This window comes from Schistocerca serialis, chromosome 1, assembly GCF_023864345.2.
Source record: "Schistocerca serialis cubense isolate TAMUIC-IGC-003099 chromosome 1, iqSchSeri2.2, whole genome shotgun sequence".
NCBI lineage: Eukaryota > Metazoa > Arthropoda > Insecta > Orthoptera > Acrididae > Schistocerca > Schistocerca serialis.
In genome coordinates, this window is record NC_064638.1 from 73034214 (window position 1) to 73058219 (window position 24006).

At 38.1% G+C, this 24006-nt stretch overlaps 1 protein-coding gene across 1 annotated transcript; it reads left to right on the forward strand.

Moving 5' to 3' along the window:
• Positions 1 to 23637, forward strand: LOC126456979 (zinc finger protein 260-like). Its single transcript, XM_050092931.1, has 4 exons — positions 1 to 131; positions 299 to 606; positions 802 to 1828; positions 22577 to 23637. Exons 2-4 carry the CDS (start codon positions 312 to 314, stop codon positions 23352 to 23354), a joined length of 2100 nt encoding a protein of 699 aa, XP_049948888.1. The 5' UTR covers positions 1 to 131; positions 299 to 311; the 3' UTR covers positions 23355 to 23637.
• Positions 23638 to 24006: the final 369 nt, after the last annotated feature.

Genomic DNA, 24006 nt, shown 5'->3' on the forward strand with positions numbered 1-24006 from the left:
GGTTAAAATGGCAGTCTGACAGAAAGTTGTTAGTTTCTTTCAAATTCTCTTGATTAAATGTCAATTACCTTTTTCTGTTGTGCGTTGTTACTAGCAGTTTATAAATATTCGCGGATTATGTCAAATTAATGGTAAGTGTCTGAAGCTCCAGGTGAAAGATATCTCTGAAGTGTAATCTGTATTCGCGTAAACATCCCAGCCGAAACTTTTTAGTTCTATTATTGATCAGCGAGATTTTGCATCCGGGATTAAAATTTTAGATTTCGCTAATAAAGTCTTGCGCTTTACTCCATTACAGGCACCACATACCTATGGGATGGGCAACCCACCCATCACCTATGCACTTTGATTCTTTGAAAATTGTTCCTGAACATTTAGTGGAAAGAATCAAGCTGGAAGATACAATATTTCGCGATTCGTCGCAGAATGCTCCAGGCAGTCCAATGTATTCAGCAGCAGCACTTAACGCTGTGTCCTTCAACTCCTGGGGCATTACAAATCAGTGCAGTGTGAATGGAATTGCTACAGCTACCAATGGTGTATCCACCAAAGTACAAACGACTAATGAATCGAATGAACTTGCGGATAATGCATTAAATAGACATGGTAATAGAGCACCTAGTACCTCTAACAGAAATATGAATAATAGTTTTATGTCCACAACTATGTTTTTAATGAATGAGTGCCTCCAACAAAACAGCACACACCAGTCACATTTAAATGCAAAGAAACACGATATATTTAATATAGCGTGTGAAAAAGGGTGTAATTGTGACAGCACAAATTCTTTATTTCGTGCAGGTAATAGCCTGATGTTTGGTGCTGACAAGCATGTTGGGGCCAAGCACTTCATGACACCATGTGGTCCTCTTCAGCTAACAGCCCAAGAGTGTGGTGAATTCCTTCTGAAGAAAGCATCAGTTACTTCCAACTTACTAGGACCAGATACTGCTAACATAGGACAACAACCAGTCAGTGCAGGTAACACCAATACCACCGGTGTTACACATATAAAAGGCAGACCATTGGAGGGAGAAGCAACTGATGACACACAGTCATCAAACAACAGCAACGGCAAATTAACCATAACTACTGGCCATAACTTAAGTGGTGGTCATAGATATAGGTTGGATAAAGAACGACCGTTCTCATGTCCAGAATGTGGTAAATCATTTCTTCTCAAGCATCACCTTGTCACACATGCTAGGGTTCACACTGGTGAACGCCCACATGTATGCCCTGAATGTGGAAAAAGTTTTGCCCATAAACACTGTCTCAGCACACATCTTCTACTACACAGCAGTGAACGTCCATATAAATGTTTGGAATGTAAAAAGTCATTTACATTAAAGCACCATCTAGTTACACATGCTCGTGTGCACAGCAGGGACCGGCCATTCATATGCCAGGAATGTGGAAGAACATTTCCACAGAAAAGACATCTTGTAACACACTCAAAGTTTCATTCTGGAGAACGGCCGTTTGTTTGTGATGAATGTGGTGAATCATTTTCTCAGAAGGATCATCTTGTGATTCATTCCCGGTTCCATGGTGGTTTGCATCCTTATGTGTGTCCAGACTGTGGCAGTACATTCACACGCAAGTTTGAATTGGTGAATCATGGACGGCTTCATGGGAGAGTTCCTCACTCTTGTGAAGTCTGTGGGAAGGAATTCTTGCAGAAAAGAACACTTCTAGCACACACAAGGTTGCATACTGGAGATGACAGACCCTTTGTTTGCCAGCATTGTGGGGAGGCATTTTCACGTAAACCAGAGCTTGTTGAGCATTCCAAAATACATACGGGAGACAAACCATTTGTGTGCAGGTAAGTATCACCATACAAAATTGAATACTTAAATATTCTATTGATCTGCATTTTCTAAGTCTTAAGAAATGTGAAACAGAATTCAGTCTTAGTAATGCAGCACTGAGTTTACTGGACTCGTGTTTTTTTTTTTTTTTTTTTAAAAAGTCATTCTCTTCCTGTATTACACACAACGCAACAGCATAAAATTTATTCCCCAGCTATTTACCAAAAATTAATTTTTGTCAACATAGTTTCCTTTTTAACAGGGAAAAGGGAATGGAGAGAAACTGAAAGCACCATTGGTTTTAAGGCTTTTGAATTCCTTTAAAATGACTTCATATCTTAAAATGCCTACTTCACATGTTAAAAGTATGTTTTAGTGGCAGTGTGGATCAACTTAGAAGAAGGGAAAGCTGGCTAGTGTGCCCCTGCCCCCTACCTAAAATCTTGGTTATAGATATTGAGAACAGCATAACCTGCGGTCTAGGATTGATAGGCAGCTGTTTATTTGGTTGTGAGGTGCCAAAGCCTATGAATGTGAAAATGAAATAAAGATCAGGGGAACAGATTGACCTGTACCATAACTTGTTGTATATGTTCGCATCAGTTTCAACATACTTTGCCACATTTTATGCACTTTGTTACAAAAACTAAAATTTCAAGATAAGTTCAGGGTCGACAGAAGCGTCCGATCCAACGCATCGGCTTTGACCCGTGACGTAAGGGTGTTGTCATGTGTGACGTCATGACTGCGCGGAGTTTGGTTTGAGTGTGGCTGTCTCCATTTCTGTGTTATCTTATATTATTTACTTTTCTGATCTGTTCGTTCTATCTCGTGAGAGTTTTTTTTTTTAAATTTAAAAACACTTATTACTTATTTTAATTATCTGTTTCCTCAAATTTCTGTTTTAGTTTATTATATTTATCTTTCTGATCTGTTCGTTCTATCCCGTGAGATTTTTTTTTTAAAAAAAGACAAAAAACACTAATCAGCTACTGAAGCATCTTTATCTTCTATGGGTTGCAGGGGTTACGACCCCTGGGGAGGTGGGTGGGTATTCATGCATGGCTGTCTTCACTTACACGTTGTAGCTACGCAAGGCATCTAAATTTGTTTGTATTTAGTTTGCCCCCCACCCAAAACACCCCATTTCCTGCACTTGTCCCGTTAGTGTCATTAGGCTTCTTGTGGAAAGTGTGTGTGTTTGTGTTTGTTTCCGCCATATTTGTGACGTCATGGATCAAAGCAGACGGGTGGGATCGGATGCTTCTTTCCTAAGTTCAGAAGATCAATATTAGATAAAGAACAAGTCTTTTAAGTATTTTAATGTGTATTATGTACATAAACTATGGAAAATATAAGGTCGTCCATTAAACAACTTTTACTGGAAAGGTACCGATATGTATATTTTGCCTTACAGAGTGTAATTAAAAGTGATAGTAACTAGCTTATTGTTTCATGGTGATAAGATGTTAACAGTAAGACATGCCAATAATGTACATTCACATCAAAACAGAAAAAAATGTGTATAACAGAAGTGTACTGATGTCTTGGTCACTGTTTGAAGTAAACCAATGGGAAAAACATAAGGGAAAAGATGTATAATACATAAACAGGGTTAATGAACAATTTAATTCTTTGTTAAACACATTACTGGAGTGCATTAATGAACAATTTAATTCTTTGTTAAACACATTCCTTGAGCAATTTGAGTCCTGGGTTTTCATTGTAACAAATATGGATAAAATTAAACAAGCAGTGTTGAGGGATGGCTAACATAAGATTTAGGTATGCTACACCAATAAGAGAAATCTTTACCTAATTCTACAGACAAGGAGTAAGAAAGTCTTAAAACTAACTCACAATGACTATTGGGAAATCCTCCTGTCTGATAGAAACAGCAAAACATGCTTAGCCTATTATGCATAAAACACTGGAAGAATAAAATAAATAAAAATTTTACATTATTTGTTTAGTTTCATTTATTTATTTGTCTTATAATAATTCTGCACAAAAGTGTAGGACATGACAGATACATTACAGAAATATTTACACATACACATGCCAGGAAAGAAGTTCACGCCGGGAAAGAAGTTAAGCTCGGATTGGATTAAAAATGGGGCTTTTCGAGCAGAAGCATCACGGCATTCACTTTAACTGATACAGGCAGATGATGGAAAACCCGAACCTTTTTTTCTTAAAACTTCACTATTATTCCTCTGTGAGACTCACATCATCAAGTAAAAGTGCATTTATGGACCAATGTGAGTGAGATGTAGGTAGCCAATGAAATTCTTGAGTGTAATTTTCTATGGTATGTAAATGAATTGCTGGTATTTAGTTGTATAAGGTTAAAATTTAATCACATCATTGAATTTTTTGGCAATATCAGAAAGAAGACATTGAAGTACATTGCTGAAGTGACGAATGTATGTTTTAGGTTATGCTAAATATTAGTTCATTATGGAAAGCTTATTTTCATGTTGAGATTTGTTGTCTTCGCCAGCTGACAATCAAATTCACATATTCCATCCTAATCTAGACTTCGGGGTAAGCTACAGATTAGTAAGTCACCACAACCAGGTTTTTGCTTTCACATTCATTGGCTTCGTCAACTCATGAGTAACCAAGGTGTCAGACTACGTTACAGGTTAGTCTATTAGCACATCTTGCTTTTTCCAATCACCAAAGAAATATGAAAATCATTACACAAGCTTGAAATTCGTAATAAATAGATCAATAAAAGTTGTTCTGGCATTCTCTGTATCAAAAACAAATGTAATCAATTTGCATCTTCTGCTGAAAGAAATCGTGAGAATCAGCGATTGTCGTTGGCTACTTTATACTATTATAATATCTAGTTGGACCAATGTCCATGAATTTCCATTATCTGCGCACAATGCAAGAGCTGCCAATTCTGCAAATGTGCTTTAGCCCATCACTGAATTCCTGTACCTGAAAGGAAAGAGAGAAACTATACACACTGAGCAAAAAAAAAACAAGAGCAAAAGCTTTCATCTGTAAATGCATACTGTCTGTGTGAAAACACACCCAAATAGTGAGTGCAGCTATGAGCCAAAATATTTGTTTAAATTGTAAAAATGATTATCAAATAGAAATGTTTATAATTCTGCTGTAATTTCCCTTCCATTACTGGGCTTGTGGTTTATGCTGGCAGTGAATTATGGAGGAGGATTCCAATGTAGCTCACATATCTTCGAATTTCAATTTTTTTCCTACTCATTTTTCATGGAGGGTCCTACAGCAATTCCATAGTCACAGTAAGTTTGAAAATCTCCAGATTGGCCCCAAATCTTCGATGCCCACTTTCATTTGTAGAGGCAAGGTCATGTAAGTAGTCTACATAAAACTTTTTTTTAATAAGGGTTTGCATTAAGTGACTCTGCACTGAAGCGTGAGTATATGCACTTCAAGAACTTAATCAGTAATATTATACTGTTCATTGTTACAATTCTCCAGTCATGAACGTGAAGATTGTGTCAATCCTACCAATCAGAAATGCACACAGTTAGAAATACATGTACAATGAAATAGGAATTCATTAATAAAACGGAGAAAAGTTTTGTATGCCATTTATGCAAATGAGGAATACTATGGAATCTAGTATGATCCGTTGTCGTACCCCTATTTTCTTTTCCTTCACATATGATATGAATTTGATCTTACGAGAAAATGTGAGTTCCAAACACGGTATTCTGTTTTGTATATGTAATTTAAACTACACTTTTTGCTTATTTCCTAATGTATCCAGTTTGTCTGAGATAAATTTATTACTAAAGGTATCAAAAGCATATAAAAGAACTAGGTTGACTTCTAGCACTATAAAATAAAAAAAGGTACATTGAAAATGCTAATTCCTCTGGTAGTAATAATATTTCTAGCATAGTATTATATTTCAATTAAAATAAGCTTGGTGGTAGGAGCAGGATACTGCCCAATCTTAGTTCTCTTTTGAGTGCCATGTACTCACTGTGTTGCCTGTCTTATAGCTACATGCAGAGCCTTGTCTAAAGTGGCTGTCCAGTGGCAACTCTGCACCCCACCAGTGCAATCAGTGCCACAGTTATTTTATTTCAGATATAAAATGCTTCACTGATTTGATAAGACCTTGACTGAGCTATCTTTTGTATCAGTTCTTGACTGAAGCGATGTCTTCTGATAGAGTATATGTAATAAGTAATGCAACAAATTTATTTTCTTGGCCAGTTTTGGTTGAAAAAATGCAGAATTCTTGGTGCGACATCACGGAATACGCTTGCTTCAGACCCTATAGCTTCATGTTGTTCTCATAGTTGGCACTGCTATACATAGCCTTCAAAATTGTGTCTGTAATGGAGATGCATTCCAACCAGAGAGGTGCCATTTTGTTTCTTTTGGCAGAAAACCAGAGCATCTAAGTGCTAGGAGAATGTCTGTGGAGACGCGGCAGTGAACAAAAGTATAGTGAGTCATTGGGCAAGGCATCTGTCATCTTCGCATCAAGGTCAAACAGACCTGTCTGATCTCCCACATGTCAGCTGGCTACACACAGCTGTGACACCTGCAGTGTTGGAAACCCTAGACACACTCATCTGAGGTGCTCAACAGATCACAAACAATCTCCTTGATGAACAACTGGACATCTCTGTTGGTAGTGCTGACACACTTGTCCACCAGTTGGGGTACTCAAAGGTGTGAGCTCACTAGTTTCATCACAGCCTAACAGAAGTTCTCACACCTTTTGACTTCCATATGTTTGGCCCAATGAAGGATGCAATCCAGGGGAAACAGTACATGGATGACAGGGAGGTTAGTGGTGCAGCAAAGCATTGGCTCCAACATCAACCAGCAGAGTGGTACAATGTCGGCATACAGACCCACCCAGTAAGGTAGCGTGAGGTTGCCGCATTGAATGGAGTATGTTGAAAAATAGGGTTTTGTAGCCAAAACAGTGGGGGTTAATATGGTATATGTGAAACCTGAATAAAACCAACCTGATTTAAGAAAAGAAGTGTTATTTTACTTATGGTATGCCTCTCATAGCTTACTAATAGTGACTTCCATCTATAAAAAGGGGCAGACAAACCATCTCTTACTACAGGCCCATTTCTCCCCAAGCAGCCTGCTCTAAACTTTTGGAATACATGTCCTACAGTGGAATACTGACTCGTTTTGTACAGCGTAACTAGCTGCTTGCCTCTTAATATGTCACAAAGAATTCTTAGAGACATCCACATTAGTGGTAGGCAATGAAAACCTCATAATTCCATTTGTTAAATTTTACAGGTGAAGCAAAAATGGTTTCTTAAAAATAATATAAAGTGATACAGAAAGTTGCTACGTGTGTAACTGTATAGTAGAAGCCTAGTTATTGACATAAAAGAGAAACCCACACACATACAGATCTCTAATTATAGAGTTACTGATTACTGGAATTACAAGTTTTCACAAACAGATAGAGTTACGAGGTTTTCATTACCCAATATTGATACATGAAACTATAAATGAATTACTGGAAGAGCTAAACAACAAGAACTATTCTCATGGTACCTCATGTGACTTGCCATGGCATTTGATTTTGTAGGAAACTAAAATTTTGTGGCTTTACTGTATCGCTCTTGCATGCATTGGGGCTTATATTAATAACAGGAAGGAAAGTGTCAGTTAACAAATAGTGCAGCAATACTAAAGCTAAACTCAGAATGGGGGAATGATAAGTATGTAGTCAGATATTCAGGCCACTCTTGTTCCTTACCTATAAGAGTGACATTCCAGTGACTTTAAAGAACTGTTGAGAAACTGTAATGATTGCTAATGAAGGACCAGATAAAGCCCAAATGATACCTAAACATCGCTGCAAATGGTTTACAGGAACAGTTATAGAATTAATTACACAAAGACTCATATTATGCAATTTAAAACAAACTGAATTTACCTGCCAGTTCCAGAAATAGGCATTAATGATCATACATAAAGTGAAATACTGTGTGTGTGTTCCCTGGGTTTTAGCTAGATAGTGAACAAAACTTGAGTCAAAACATAGAAAAAAGTAATCAAGAATATGATTTTGACTTGCTAAGCGCTTAGAAATATCCCTCATTATGTTGACCTAAAGACTAGAATATTAGCTTATTTTGTGTACTTTCACTCCCTTTTGGTCTGTAGAAATATCCGTCATTGTGTAGGCCTAAACACTAGGGTATTAGCTTATTTTGCTTACTTCCATTCTCTTTTGGTTTGTGGAATTATCTTCTGGGACCAGGGAGCTCAAGGAAATAAAATATTTACTCAGCCGAAGTATGTAATAAAAATAATTTCCAAAATCAGTAACATCACATATTGCTAAAACGATTTCTACTCAAACTGACAATTCTCTTATCATTATTTCTTACAATACTGAGACATGTCTACGCATGTTTCCATTCAGTCACCAGATCATACCTGTACCAGCTGTTTGTCAAAGGCATGACTTTGTGAACCAGATTCTCATAATGATTGATAATGAAGGCTTTGATGTTGGCTGAATCTTGTTCACAGGTGACACACATTTCCACATTAGTGGATTCATGAATAAATAAAACTGAAGGTTTTTGGGGTTCTAAAAATCCTCTTTTGTTGGAACCAAAATCATTGCAGTCTCCCAAAGTTACCATATGGCTGTTGTATGCAACAGTGACATTAGTGCTTCTTTCTATGTAAGAATTGCTAACTAGCGAAAGTTACATTATATTTGGAACAATTTTCCATCACACAGCAAGCGTTGGACGTTTGACCAGGCATCAAGTGCCTCATTCAAGATGGGACCAACCCACACCATACTGAATCCAGTTTCTTGATTTATACCTGGGGAATAATCATTAGAGCTGAATTATTCCAAACTTACTGGCACAATGATGGTTGGTCTCCATGTTCACTCAGCCTTTACTCCTTATGACTTCTTTTTGTATGGCACCAGAATTATCCCATCACACAGAACGAGCTTGAATCGTCTATCTGTGTGACAACTGACTCTATTTCCATTGAGACAGTACGAGATGTGATGGCAAATTACACTGTTCATTTGTTCCATCTGTCTACTGCAAGTGGTAGACATTTTGGAAAGCTTGTGATGTGATTGCGGAGACTGTTTGCAGATGACAATAAACATACCATGTGGTGTATTGTTGTATCGATCTGTGTTTCCTTGTTATTTAATTTTAGTGAACACACATACCTTAAGTTAATGGAGATTTTAGCCCTGTCCCTTTTGAATGCAGTTTAATGTCATGAAGTAGATACTTAGTTACAGTGTACACTGTTCTTTACAGTGTTAATGAGGTTTTGCCAAATACAGAAATCATATAATTTGAATAAGCGATCCCTGAGATAAACTCTTAATTTGTTACTGCAATTTTGGAGTTTCCTAGCAAACTACCTTAGCAACTGTGGGCAACTTTTGAAAATGTTAGCTTGACAATACAGAACGTCATATCCCAAGTAAACAGAGATGCATGTATGAAATGAGATCCCTTTGATCTTTAGAGGAGACTGGTGACATTTATGTCTAAATAAATAGTAGAACTCCTAGTCCTGGTCCCATTTTATTTAAGCAGATAACCAGGTTTGGCTTTATGGTCACCATCACATTTGTAAGAGGAAAATAAAAATAAAAGTATTTCTGAATTTGTGAAATACAAGGAAAAACCTATTAAATACAGTTGAAAAAATAAGCGTATTTCTTTATAAAGCATTTGACCCAGAAGACACTTAATCATTAACTGATATTATATGTATACATTCATAGGGTGTGTGGTTGTTAACTGAGTCTATTGTATATTATTATTGGTTCGTGCCTATGTGTAACTGCCTTGTAAGATAGGAAGGTTACGTGTTTCAGTGTATCCGTAAAAGGTTCATGCTCATGTTTCACAATTTCTGGAATACCCGTATTTTTATTTTCTTCTTGTAGATCTGTTGATGGGTGTAATGACGAAACTGATTATCTGATTAAATAAAATAAAATGATACCAAGGTTGTGGTTGCATTTGGTGTATTCAGAAGCACACAGACAAATTGAACCATGGACCTTGCCATTAGTGGGGAGGCTTGCATACCTCAGTGATGAGATAGCTGTACCATAGGTTCAACCACAATGGAGGGGTATCTGTCGAGAGGCCAGACAGATGTGTGGTTCCTGAAGAGTGGCAGCAGCCTTTTCAGTAATTGCAGGGTCAACTGTCTGGATGATTGATTCAACTGACCTTGTAACATCAACCAAAACATCATCGCTATGCTGGTACTGTGAATGGATGAAAACAAAGGGAAACTACAGCCACAATCTTCCCAAGAGCATGCAGCATTACTGTATGCTTAAATGATGAAGGCTTCATATTGGGTAAAATATTCCAGAGTTAAAATAATCCCCCATTTGTATCTCCATGCAGGGACTACTCAGGACTACGACATTATCAGGAGAAACAAAATTGGCGTAATGTGGACCAGAGCATGGAATATTCAGATCCCTTAATTGGGGAGGTAGGTTAGAAAATTTAAAAAGGGAAATGGACAGGTTGAAGTTAGATATAGTGGTAATGAGTGAAGTTCAGTGGCATGAGAAACAGGACTTCTGGTCAAGTGAGTACAGGTTTATTATTGCAAAACAAAATATGGGTAACGCAGGAGTAGCTTTAATAATAAATACAAAAAGAGGAATACCTATAAGCTACTACGAAATGCATAGTATAGCCAAGATAGACATGAAGCCCATGCCTACTACAGTACTACAAATTTTTATGCCAACTAGCTCCGCATTTGTACAGAAATCAGATGGCAGTTATAAGAGTAGAGGGCCCTGAAAAGGAAGCAGTGATTGAGAAGGAAGTGAGACAGGCCTATAGCCTATCCCCGATGTTATTCAATCTGTATATTGAGCAAGTAGTAAAGGAAACAAAAGAAAAAAAATGCCTTAGGAAGAAAAATCAAGGGGGAAGAAATAAAAACCTGGAGGTTTGCCGATGACAGCAAAGGGCTCGGAAGAATAGTTGAACGAAATGGACAGTGTCTTGAGAGGAGTATATAAGATGAACATCAACAAAAGCAAAACGAGGATAATGGAATGCAATTGAATTAAATCAGCTGATGCTGAGGGAATTCGATTAGGAAATGAGACGCTTAAAGTAGTAGATGAGTTTTACTATTTGGGTAGCAAAATAACTGATGATGGTTGAAGTAGGGAGGATATAAAATTTAGACTGGCAATGGCAAGGAAACCATTTCTGAAGAAGGGAAATTTGTTAACATCAAGTTTAGATTCAAATGTCAGGAAGTCCTTTCTGAAAGTATTTGTTTGGAATGTAGCCATGTATGGAAGTGAAACACGGACGATAAACAGTGTAGACAAAAAGAGAATAGAAGCTTTCAAATGTGATGCTACAGAAGAATACTGAAGATTAGATGGGTAGATCACATAACTAATGAAGAGGTACTGGATAGAATTGAGGAGAAGAGGAATTTGTGGCACAACTTGACTAGAAGAAGGGATTAGTTGGTAGGACACATTCTGAGGCATCAAGGAATCACCAGTTTAGTATTGGAGGGAAGTGTGGAGGATAAAAATCATGGAGGGAGACCAACAGATGAATACACTAAACAGATTCAAGATGATGTAGGTTGCAGTAGTTACTCAGAGAGGAAGAAGCTTGTGCAGGATAGAGTAGCATGGAGAACTGCATCAAACCAGTCTTTGGACAGAAGACCACAACAGCTACAACAACAGCAACAGCATTATTTTTTATATGTCATATTTTGGTCATACACTATCTGATCAAAAGTACCTGGATACCCTTATATAATGCAGAATTGGCCACCAGATGTCACGAAAGGTGAACATACCAGTATAAAGGGAGGTGGGAGTGGTATATAAAGGGAGATGGGAGTGTTATGTTGTCAGTAGAGGAGCAGATACAGCAGAGTGGGTCAGTCAGGACAGCTCAGAGACAGCAAACACAGACTAACCATTGAATGTCATCTGAGTAACAAATCTATCAGTAACATTTCAAACCTACTAAAGCCCCATAAGACAACTGTTGGCAATGTGATTGTGACATGGAAATGTGAAGGAGCAACCATGGCTAAACCAAGACTAGGCAGACCTCATGTACTGACAGACAGGAACCAAAAAGCGTTGTAGAGGGTAGTTGTAAAAAAATCACATGAAATCAGCAGAACGAACCATTCTTGAGTTCCAAAGTTCTGCCAGATGACCAACTACCACAGTGACTGTGGGTAGGACGTTATAAAAAATGGAGCACAATGCTTGAACATCACCTCATAAGCAGAATATTTCTGTAGCCTGTGCTAAGTGATGCTGGAGGTGGTGTAAAGAGTGACACCACTGGACAGTGGGTGACTGAAAACAAGTGATTTGGAATGATGAATCACTATATACCCAGTGACAACCTGATGAGGGTGGGATTGGATTTAATGAATTCCTGGAGAATGTTACCTGTCGTCATTTGAGTATCAACAGGGAAGTACAAAGGTGGTTGTGTTAAGTATGAAGGTGTTTTTTGTGTTTAAGGTGTAGTCTCCTTATTCCTCTTAACAAAATACTGAATGTGGAAGGATATGAACACAATTTATAGCATGGTGTACTGCATACAACAGAGAAAAATTTCCGAGGCAGTGATTGTTTGTATCAGTATGACAATAGACCATAAAGTATCTGTGGCAGTGGCTTGTGGACAATAACATTCTTGACATTGATTGGCCTGCCCACAGTCTCATCCTGAACCCAATGGATCACCTTTGAGCTGAGTTAAAACAGTCGACTTTGCTTCAGGCACCAGCATCCAACATCTGTATTTTGACTCTTGAGGAAGAATGGTATGTCATTCCTCCACAGACATTCCTCCACATACTTCATTGAACATATCCACAGTAGATTTCAAGCTGTCATAAAGGCAAATGATGGACACACCCCATATTGACATCCTTTAATAACTGTACAGATACTTTTCATCAAGTAGTGTCTTTCTCACAGTGCATTTGAGATGCTTTCATTAAAGGCCACATATAATGTTACAGAATAAGTTATTAACAGGCATGTATAAAAACTTCAAAGTCTTAGAAGAATCTCCTGAAAGAAATTCATCGTAAGTGGTATGAAAGATACCAGGTGGTTATAATTAAATTGCAGGTCCAGTGTGGGCTGTAATTATCGTATGGCAACGAAACCTGGTATATTTGCCAATGTGTTAATACAGAACTGATTTATGCTGGGAAAAAACTTTGATCCAGTTTTGGCCAACTGGTGAAAATCTGACACTGTACAGCTTCTTGGCAACATCTCCGCTGCTCATATTGAACAAATTGTATAAGTGGTGGTTGATAATAAATCTAGATTATGCCTTTTCAATTGTTTGACCTTTTCTGCCCATGTCCCGTTCCTAATCTATTACATATGGAGACATTTCTATATGTCCTCCTTACATTCAGAGTGCCAGATTTGCACCTAGTGGCCAAAATTGGAACTAATTTTTTTCTATCATTTATCAGTTCCACATTAATACATTAGAACATCTACTGAGTTTTACTGCCGTATGATCATTATAGCCCACAATGGACCTCTGTGAGGGGCTGCACTTTAATTATAACCACACGGTACTACAATTTTCTAATGGACTAAAATTTTTATCTTATATCCAACAAAGTGAGGGACATTTTCTGTAAAGTTGGATAAGCTAGAGTTTTATCAGTTGATCAGTGTGTTGATTTTTTTAGTCTGTAAGGGGGCCAACTAATTTTGCACTTAAAGGTTCCTAGTAAGTACCCACTCATGTTTATTCCAAGATCTGTGAGTCATTGTTATTTGTTTGGTATTACATAATATGTATTTGTGTAAGACTAAGATAGAAAGTGCTGTAAACAGTTATAAGAGCATACAACTCAGTCATAAGCATGTTAAACTATAGTTATACTGTGTGTGATATGATTGAGTTTTGGGCTTGTAACTAGTATACTGCTACTGCACATTTATTTTTAAAAAACATCATAGCATCTGAAACGTGTTTTAATGACTCTGGAAGATGTTTATATGGGTCAAAAGCAGTAGCAGACCAGGTAGGAAACCAGGTGAGATGCGATATTTTATTTGACTGTACCCTAAGTTTACCCTGCTCCTTTGTCATAGCCTGTGTTAATGTGCTTTTCTGTATTCCATTACGGTGAGGAAACTCTGGCCCTGAAAATGAGATGCCATTGATACTATAATATAGATTACAAAGTAAAGTTTTGTCATCTACTCTGAGTATTTTGACAAGATCATAGTAGAAAAAACAGGCACCCTGAAAAGTCATAAAAACTGGAATGATTTGAACTTAACCTAATTATCTCCTATTTGATAAATGTATTTCTACTGTATTTCTGAGAGTTTTGTGAAATTTTCCTTGGGTCATTATCAGACTGCATAGATATATAAAGATGTGCCCTGTCAGGTCTTTTCAGACTCTGTGATGATGTGTTACTTTCAACAAAAATTCAGTTAATATTGGCACAACTATGAATTTTGTAACTGTGTCCTATGGACAGTGTTGAAATTTCTTTCTTTCAAACAACTGATGAAACTGATCTATCAGAAACTTGAAATAACTTGGCATATGAATTCTTTAAAGAGTTTACAAACAGTGTGAAAAAAATTCCAAAATTCAACCCACCTTCATTCAAAATCACTAAAAAGTGAGACTGCCTCGCAAAAGTTGAGACAAAGTGATGGAAAAATTATGTCTGTAAAAACGACTGCCCTCTATCATGAAGATGTGAACATTGTTTTTATGACTTTCTTTTACTCACAGTATTCAGTTTACTTCAGGAAATATTCTTTACATTTACTTTTGGTGTTGCATTTCTCCACACTGCTGGAGAAGGTTCATGTGAAAATGGCTGTTTGAATGTTAAGAAACAAAAAATAATAAAGTGAAAAAAATAGACATGAGACATGGTACTATTTGAACTGACTGATATAAATAACTCTATGTTAAAAATAAACTAATTTCATGTGTTTAATGGTCACATTCTATACTGCAACTCTTGAAATGTTCCCCCGGATGACTGCATTATTAGGCACACCACTTGTGCTTTTTTGTTTACACACATTCTGCAAAATATCAGCTTGTACACATCTCATCATGATTTGTGCAGAATATATCACTACATATGAATAGTATGCTGCTCACCACATTCAAGACACTTTCAGCAGCGTACAAGCACATTTAAAAGTAGGTTGTTGCATAAGCTAACAGATTTAGCCGTTCATCAGGTGAAGAAACAAACACACACACACACACACACACATTTTCATGTATGCATAACACACACACACAGATGGCCATTGTCACTTCCAGTTGTTGAATGGGACCTCAGCACCCTGAAGATGACGGGTAACCATGTGTGTGTGAATCAGATGTATATGAAAATCTGTATTGTGTCTCTACAAGTGATGAAGGATGTTGTCCAACAGGCTATCTAACAGTCTTCTTTTAAATGTGCCAGCACACTGCTCATCACCTCCTCTATGTGGTGAGTAGTAGTCCACCATAATTCATATTGTTATAAAATCATGGATCTTTCACAACACGGTGTTGAAGGGGCAGACTGGGAAAAATAGTCAACATAATTTATCATATATCAGTAGTTTTTGCTCTTTCACTGCATTGTGGTACCTCCATGAAAGTTTTGTGAATTAGTTATGCTAACTTTGTAGACAGGAGGAGGCTGTACCTCATACACAGTCATTCCTTGGAATCTGAGCTAAAGTAGAGCTAATGAATTAAGAACAAAGATAAGTTATTTACTAGCAAAGTGATGTATACACTGCTGGATATTACAGTTGCTCACCATGAAGGTGGTGCACAACAAACATCAAATTTGCATGACCTGTCCTATGTGTGTGGATATGCAAATGATTAGAATTTCAGTTTAAAGCCATGTTGACTATTAATTAACCATAACTCTTTCAAAAATTTTGAAAGATTTACCAGAGACCACTGTCAGTCAGTAATTTTTGTTGACTTACTTTTGTTATGTAGGAACTAGCAGCATATTTCAAGGTACAAACCTCATCTTCAGGCTGCAGCGTCAATACAAAAAAGTTAAACAAAATTACATATCGATATCAAGGAAACAAAAGAAAAATTCGGAGTAGGTATTAAAATTCATGGAGAAGAAATAAAAACTTTGAGGTTCGCCGATGACATTGTAATTCTGTCAGAGACAGCAAAGGACTTGGAAGAGCAGTTGAATGGAATGGACAGTGCCTTGAAAGGAGGATATAAGATGAACATCAACAAAAGCAAAACAAGGATAATGGAATGTAGTCTAATTAAGTCGGGTGATGCTGAGGGAATTAGATTAGGAAATGAGGCACTTAAAGTAGCAAAGGAGTTTTGCTATTTGGGGAGCAAAATAACTGATGATGGTCGAAGTAGAGAGGATATAAAATGTAGGCTGGCAATGGCAAGGAAAGCGTTTCTGAAGAAGAGAAATTTGTTAACATCCAGTATTGATTTAAGTGTCAGGAAGTCATTTCTGAAAGTATTCGTATGGAGTGTAGCCATGTATGGAAGTGAAACATGGACGGTAAATAGTTTGGACAAGAAGAGAATAGAAGCTTTCGAAATGTGGTGCTACAGAAGAATGCTGAAGATTAGATGGGTAGATCACATAACTAATGAGGAAGTATTGAATAGGATTGGGGAGAAGAGAAGTTTGTGGCACAACTTGACCAGAAGAAGGGATCGGTTGGTAGGACATGTTCTGAGGCATCAAGGGATCACCAATTTAGTATTGGAGGGCTGCGTGGAGGGTAAAAATCGTAGAGGGAGACCAGGAGATGAATACACTAAGCAGATTCAGAAGGATGTAGGTTGCAGTAGGTACTGGGAGATGAAGGAGCTTGCACAGGATAGAGTAGCATGGAGAGCTGCATCAAACCAGTCTCAGGACTGAAGACCACAACAACAACAACATTCAAGTTGTTGGCATGTGCTGCAGGCATCCTGCAGAGAAAGAATAGGAAAACCTAATATGATTATTTACTGGTCTGCTGTTCACATAATCTTCTCCTTCTTTTTCCATTTAAATGATTACTCACTTTGTTTGTATGAAATGGCTGTCTTATTGTGGTGTGTTCAGTTATTGCTGTGGCTTCTTGGATCTTGTTAACCACTGTTTATGAAAGTTATTAATATACAACAATTGATACAGCTTAATGCACCACAAGACAGCCATTTTATATAAACAAAGTGAGTGATTATTTAGAAAAAAGGATTATGTGGACAGCAAACCAACAAATGATTATATTAGTTTTTGAAATGATAATTAAATGCACACCCTAGCTGCTAACAGGCATTGATGAAGTACATCAATGCCTGTTTGCAGCTAGGGTGTCCATGTAATTATCATTTCATTTCTAGCAAAGCTGCATGGTCATCTACGGTAACTGTTCTTTCGGGAACAGATACTACTGTCATATATTAGTTTTTTCTTCGCATGCAAAGACTGTAAAGAACAAGTTCAGTATTTATGTGTACTTTTGTTAAATGTTTTTCATATTACCACTGCAATCTGAAGATTAGGGTTAGACTTCAAAATGTGTTACTATATTAAATACTTTAAGTTGTTGTTGTTGTGGTCTTCAGTCCTGAGACTGGTTTGATGCAGCTCTCCATGCTAATCTATCCTGTGCAAGCTCCTTCATCTCCCAGTACCTACTGCAACCTACATCCTTCTGAATCTGCTTAGTGTATTCATCTCTTGGTCTCCCCCTATGATTTTTACCCTCCACGCTGCCCTCCAATACTAAATTGGTGATCCCTTGATGCCTCAGAACATGTCCTACCAACCGATCCCTTCTTCTGGTCAAGTTGTGCCACAAACTTCTCTTCTCCCCAGTCCTATTCAATACTTCCTCATTAGTTATGTGATCTACCCATCTAATCTTCAGCATTCTTCTGTAGCACCACATTTCAAAAGCTTCTATTCTCTTCTTGTCCAAACTATTTACCGTCCATGTTTCCCTTCCATACATGGCTACACTCCATACGAATACTTTCAGAAATAACTTCCTGACACTTAAATCTATACTCGATGTTAACAAATTTCTCTTCTTCAGAAACGCTTTCCTTGCCATTGGCAGTCTACATTTTATATCCTCTCTACTTCGACCATCATCAGTTATTTTGCTCCCCAAATAGCAAAACTCCTTTACTACTTTAAGTGCCTCATTTCCTAATCTAATTCCCTCAGCATCACCCGACTTAATTAGACTACATTCCATTATCCTTGTTTTGCTTTTGTTGATGTTCATCTTATATCCTCCTTTCAAGACACTGTCCATTCCATTCAACTGCTCTTCCAAGTCCTTTGCTGTCTCTGACAGAATTACAATGTCATCAGCGAACGTCAAAGTTTTTGTTTCTTCTCCATGGATTTTAATACCTACTCCAAATTTTTCTTTTGTTTCCTCTACTGCTTGCTCAATATACACATTGAATAACATCGGGGAGAGGCTACAACACTGTCTCACTCCCTTCCCAACCACTGCTTCCCTTTCATGCCCCTCAACTCTTATAACTGGCATCTGGTTTCTGTACAAATTGTAAATAGCTTTTCGCTCCCTCTATTTTATCCCTGCCACCTTTAGAATTTGAAAGAGAGTATTCCAGTCAACATTGTCAATAGCTTTCTCTAAGTCTACAAATGCTACAAACGTACGTTTGCCTTTCCTTAATCTTTCTTCTAAGATAAGTTGTAACGTCAGTGTTGCCTCTCGTGTTCCAATATTTCTACGGAATCCAAACTGATCTTCCCTGAGGTCGGCTTCTACCACTTTTTCCATTCGTCTGTAAAAAATTCTTGTTAGTATTTTGCAGCTGTGACTTATTAAACTGATAGTTCGGTAATTTTTCACATCTGTCAACACCTGCTTTCTTTGGGATTGGAATTATTATATTCTTCTTGAAGCCTGAGGGAATTTCTCCTGTCTCATACATTTTGCTCACCAGATGGTAGAGTTGTGTCAGGACTGGCTCTCACAAGGCCATCAGTAGTTCTAAAGGAATGTTGTCTACTCCCGGGGCCTTGTTTCGACTCAGGTCTTTCAGTGCTCTGTCAAACTCTTCACGCAGTATCGTATCTCCCATTTCATCTTCATCTACATCCTCTTCCATTTCCATAATATTGTCCTCAAGAACATCGCCCCTGTATAGACCCTCTATATACTCCTTCCACCTTTCTGCTTTCCCTTCTTTGATTAGAACTGTGTTACCATCTGAGCTCTTGATATTCATGCAAGTGGTCCTCTTTTCTCCAAAGGTCTCTTTAATTTTCCTGTAGGCAGTATCTATCTTACCCCTCGTGAGATAAGCCTCTACATTCTTACATTTGTCCTCTAGCCATCCCTGCTTAGCCATTTTGCACTTCCTGTCAATCTCATTTTTGAGACGTTTGTATTCCTTTTTGCCTGCTTCACTTACTGCATTATTGTATTTTCTCCTTTCATCAATTAAATTCAGTATCTCTTCTGTTACCCAAGGATTTCTACTAGCCCTCGTCTTTTTACCTACTTGAACCTCTGCTACCTTCACTACTTCATCTCTCAGAGCTACCCATTCTTCTTGTACTGTATTTCTTTCCCCAATTCCTGTCAATTGTTCCCTTATGCTCTCCCTGAAACTCTGTACAACCACTGGTTTAGTCAGTTTATCCAGGTCCCATCTCCTTAAATTCCCACCTTTTTGCAGTTTCTTCAGTTGTAATCTACAGTTCATAACCAATAGATTGTGGTCAGAGTCCACATCTGCCCCTGGAAATGTCTTACAATTTAAAACCTGGTTCCTAAATCTCTGTCTTACCATCATATAATCTATCTGATACCTTCTAGTATCTCCAGGATTCTTCCATGTATACAACATTCTTTTATGATTCTTGAACCAAGTGTTAGCTATGATAAAGTTATGCTCTGTGCACAATTCTACTAGACGGCTTCCTCTTTCATTTCTTCCCCCCAATCCATATTCATCTACTATATTTCCTTCTCTCCCTTTTCCTACTCTTGCATTCCAGTCACCCATGACTATTAAATTTTTGTCTCCCTTCACTACCTGAATAATTTCTTTTATCTCATCATACATTTCATCATCTGCAGAGCTAGTTTGCATATAAACTTGTACTATGGTAGTAGACGTGGGCTTCGTGTCTATCTTGGCCACTATAATGCGTTCACTATGCTGTTTGTAGTAGCTTACCTGCACTCCTATTTTTCTATTCATTATTAAACCTGCTCCTGCATTATCCTTATTTGATTTTGTATTTATAATCCTGTATTCACCTGATCAAGAGTCTTGTTCCTCCTTCCACTGAACGTCACTAATTCCCGCTATATCTAACTTTAACCTATCCATTTCTCTTTTTAAATTTTCTAACCTACCTGCCCGATTAAGAGATCTGTCATTCCACACTCCGATCCGTAGAATGCTAGTTTTCTTTCTCCTGATAACAACGTCCACTTGAGTAGTCCCCGCCCGGAGATACGAATGGGGGACTATTTTACCTCCGGAATATTTTACCCAAGAGGATGCCATCATCATTTAACCATACAGTAAAGCTGCATGCCCTCGGGAAAAATTACGGCTATAGTTTCCCCTTGCTTTCAGTCGTTCGCAGTACCAGCACAGCAAGGCCATTTTGGTTGCTGTTTTAAGTAAGTCAACAAAAAGCTGTGACTAGTAGCAGTCTCTGAAAAGCATTTTCAGATAAGGATTTCGTCACAGCTGCACGAAGTAGATAGGAATAAGGTCATCTAAAATTTGTGTATAAGGATTTTCTTATTCAGGCATCACATTTGTATGTTGTTTGTTTGTGATAAGATTGTGCTGTGCTTCACATAAGAAGGTAAAAGGTCTTATCATCACAACAGCAGGATTATGTGCTATTGAGACTGTGATATGCTTCTTCATTGACCGGAACCACGACTGTCACGTGAACATGGAATCAATGAGTCCCGAGGGCAATAATGATTTCCATGCAAGATGTCAGTATCCCCATGTGATTAGCACCTGACATGAAAGATTTATTGTTTACTCAGCAGTTTAAGAAAGTACAGCAACGTCATATCCTTTAAGTCAGGGAATGGACTTGTTTGCTGAAACACAAGTATCCACTGAGGTAGTACAACAATTGGAGCTGTCGGCACAGTGACCATTGATGGGGCTTTCCATTATGTGGAAGCAGAGGGAATTGTGCTACCAGTGGTGGACCCAGTGACAAACTACACACAGGAGCAGCACCACCTATCACCTGCCACGAGGATTTATTAACTTTGGCATAGAGTCAAAGCAATGTGAAATAACTGTACCTGTATCTGTCAACAAAACTCAGTTCGACTTGATGCCCAGCTGAGTTAAGAGACATTGTCGGTACCAGAGGTGGCAGCACCAAGTATTAAATTTCACATGCTGATGGCACCAAATTACCTAAAAATTAAATAACATATGCTTTCTGCTAGTAAAATTTTGTTGTTTTCTATCCTTCCTGGTGCTCAAATGTTAATCGCCAGTAATCTATACAAGCAGTACTATGTTTTGCACCCTTGTTTCACAATCCTTGGCTTTCTTATAGTTTCCATTAGTTGCTTTAGCATGCATCCCTTGTAGTGAATAGAAATAGTTTAAGTGACACCACTGCTAAACAACTATGGCTGCACTTAAACATTTATTTCATATACATATTTCAGACCAACATAATTTTTCACCAGTTGTTCCATCAAAGATAAATTAAAACACAATGTGAAAATAAGCTTGATAATAGGATTACACAATTACAAATAAAGTAAAGGTATGAGGACCACACACACACACACACACACACACACACACACACTGTCTGGCTGCCAGTCTCAGAGCCTGGCCTTGGCAGTCAGAGACTGTGGTCATATGTGTGTGAGTTGCATTTGTGTGTGTGTGTGTGTGTGTGTGTGTGTGTGTGTGTGTGTGTGTGTGTGTGTGTTTTGTCTATTGTGATGAAGGCCTGTTTGGCTGAAAGCTTTGTTTGACAAGTGATTTTGTTGTGGCTATCTGCGACTCAACATCTCCACTATATAGTGAGTAGCAACTATCTGTCTCCATGATATTGTCATAGTTCCATCTTGGATTTTCCGTTGTTTTATTTTATATAATGTTTTTGGCACTGGTGCTGTTATTTGTACCTGTTTACTTTCTTTTATCTTGCTTGTGCTGGTATTGCGTTTTCATTTCTCTAGGACAGGGTTGAAAATGGATTTTGTTGCCCAACATGTCCAGTGTGAGAAATAAAAGTTCATAGTGCAGTTGCAAGTGCCATTTAAACAAATTCTGCATTGGACATGTTTTCAGATGTGTGCCTCTGCTAGGCAACTTGCCGGTTTTTTCTAATATGTGGTTTTGCCACGTTGTTAGGGTGTCTGACCCCTGATAAATCTAGCTTACAAATTGAAAGTGATATTAAAGTTAAACTTCTATACTTGTTAATTGTGAGAGTTAAAAAAAAAAATATGACAATCACATAACACTTCCAGACTTTTTCTCTATTATAGCAAAGTTCAGCTTGATAAGTCCTTACCCTTTGTTATATTAGTGTTTAAAATGTTTATTCATTTACATTTCATTTCCCTTTATTATAAATGAATAAACTTAAATGTTTCAAATAATTTTGAGATTTATAATTACTGAAGTTCTTTGGCCTGATATCTGCAGAGAATGTGGGAACTGCTTCTCGAGCCGGGAGGGCCTCGCACTCCACTACCGGCTGCACGCAGGAGACCGTAATGTGGTGGCAGATCTCTGCGGCTTGGCATCAGCTCTGCAGCAGCAGCCAGCTCATTTCCTATGTCCACAGCCTCTCCCCCCTCCACCACCTCCACATCCTCCTGTCAGCAAAGCTTCACCTGTTCCTCACACACATACACCACCAGCTGTGGCTGGTCATGGCTATCCAAAGCCTAAACCTCATGTTTGCCCTGACTGTGGTAAGTGCTTCACTCAAAAGCATGGCCTAGCACAACATAATCGTCGCCATAGTGGTGGATCCTGTGACATTAAGCGGCATATATGTGAGAAATGTGGCAAAGCATTCTATCAAAAAAATCATCTAGCTCTACACTCCCGTCAGCATATGGATCCACAGCAACAGCAACAACAGCAGCAGCAAAGGCAACAACAACAACAACAGCAGCAGCAGCAACATCAGCAGCAGCAGCAACAACATCAGCAGCAACAGCATCAACAACAGCAACAGCAGCATCAACACCAGCAGCAGCAACACCAGCAGCAGCAACATCAGCAGCAGCAAACCCAAACCCAGCCTTCCACATCAGCAGCAGCAGCGGCAGCTGCTGCTGCGGCCGCCGCAGCAGCAGCTGCTGCAGTTGCAAACAAATCATATGAAGTTCTTGTGCCTGCACAACCTGATGCCCAAGGACCTCCTCGGGAGGTAAAACCTTTTGAGAGCCTCATGCCAGCTCCTGGAGAATAACACTGCTGGAAGTAAGGCTGATTTTTTTTAGATTTTGTAGATGTAGGGTTTCATACCTACTACAGTTAGTGTTGAGCAGTTCATACATGTTAGTCACTTGCCGGTCCACTGCCATTTTGTCTGTAACAGACAGCTTATTAGCTGTTTTTATCGCTCTTCTTTTATAAGGCAGCAATTTCATGAATCATGCATGTGAAATATAATCTTTGCTTGATAGCAGGCAGCCATTTTACAGAGTTTGTGTCCCAGTTGTTTAATTCATGTCTGTGACGTGTGTGATTGTTTTGTGGAGAGTAAATTAATTTTATTGATGAAATGTGAATATTGGAAATATTTTTAGATCAATTGGGTCAGAAACTTAAAAGTTTTTGGTAGTATACATCATGTGACATTCCCATTCACAAGTTTTAGAAGACAGATCATACATTCGTTGATGGTCGACATCAGTTAAAAGAAGTATATTAGTATTACACTCAGTTTGATAAACTTTTTTCTAGTGCAGCTGGCAATTTAATTTTAAAAGTTCTGAATTTTTTGTCAAAACATTTGTTTGAATTGCAAAAAGCATTGTGATTGTATTAAATTGCATTTTTTTCCATCAGAAAACCTTCTGACTGATTGTAACACTTGATTGTCATGAAAGCAAAAGAAC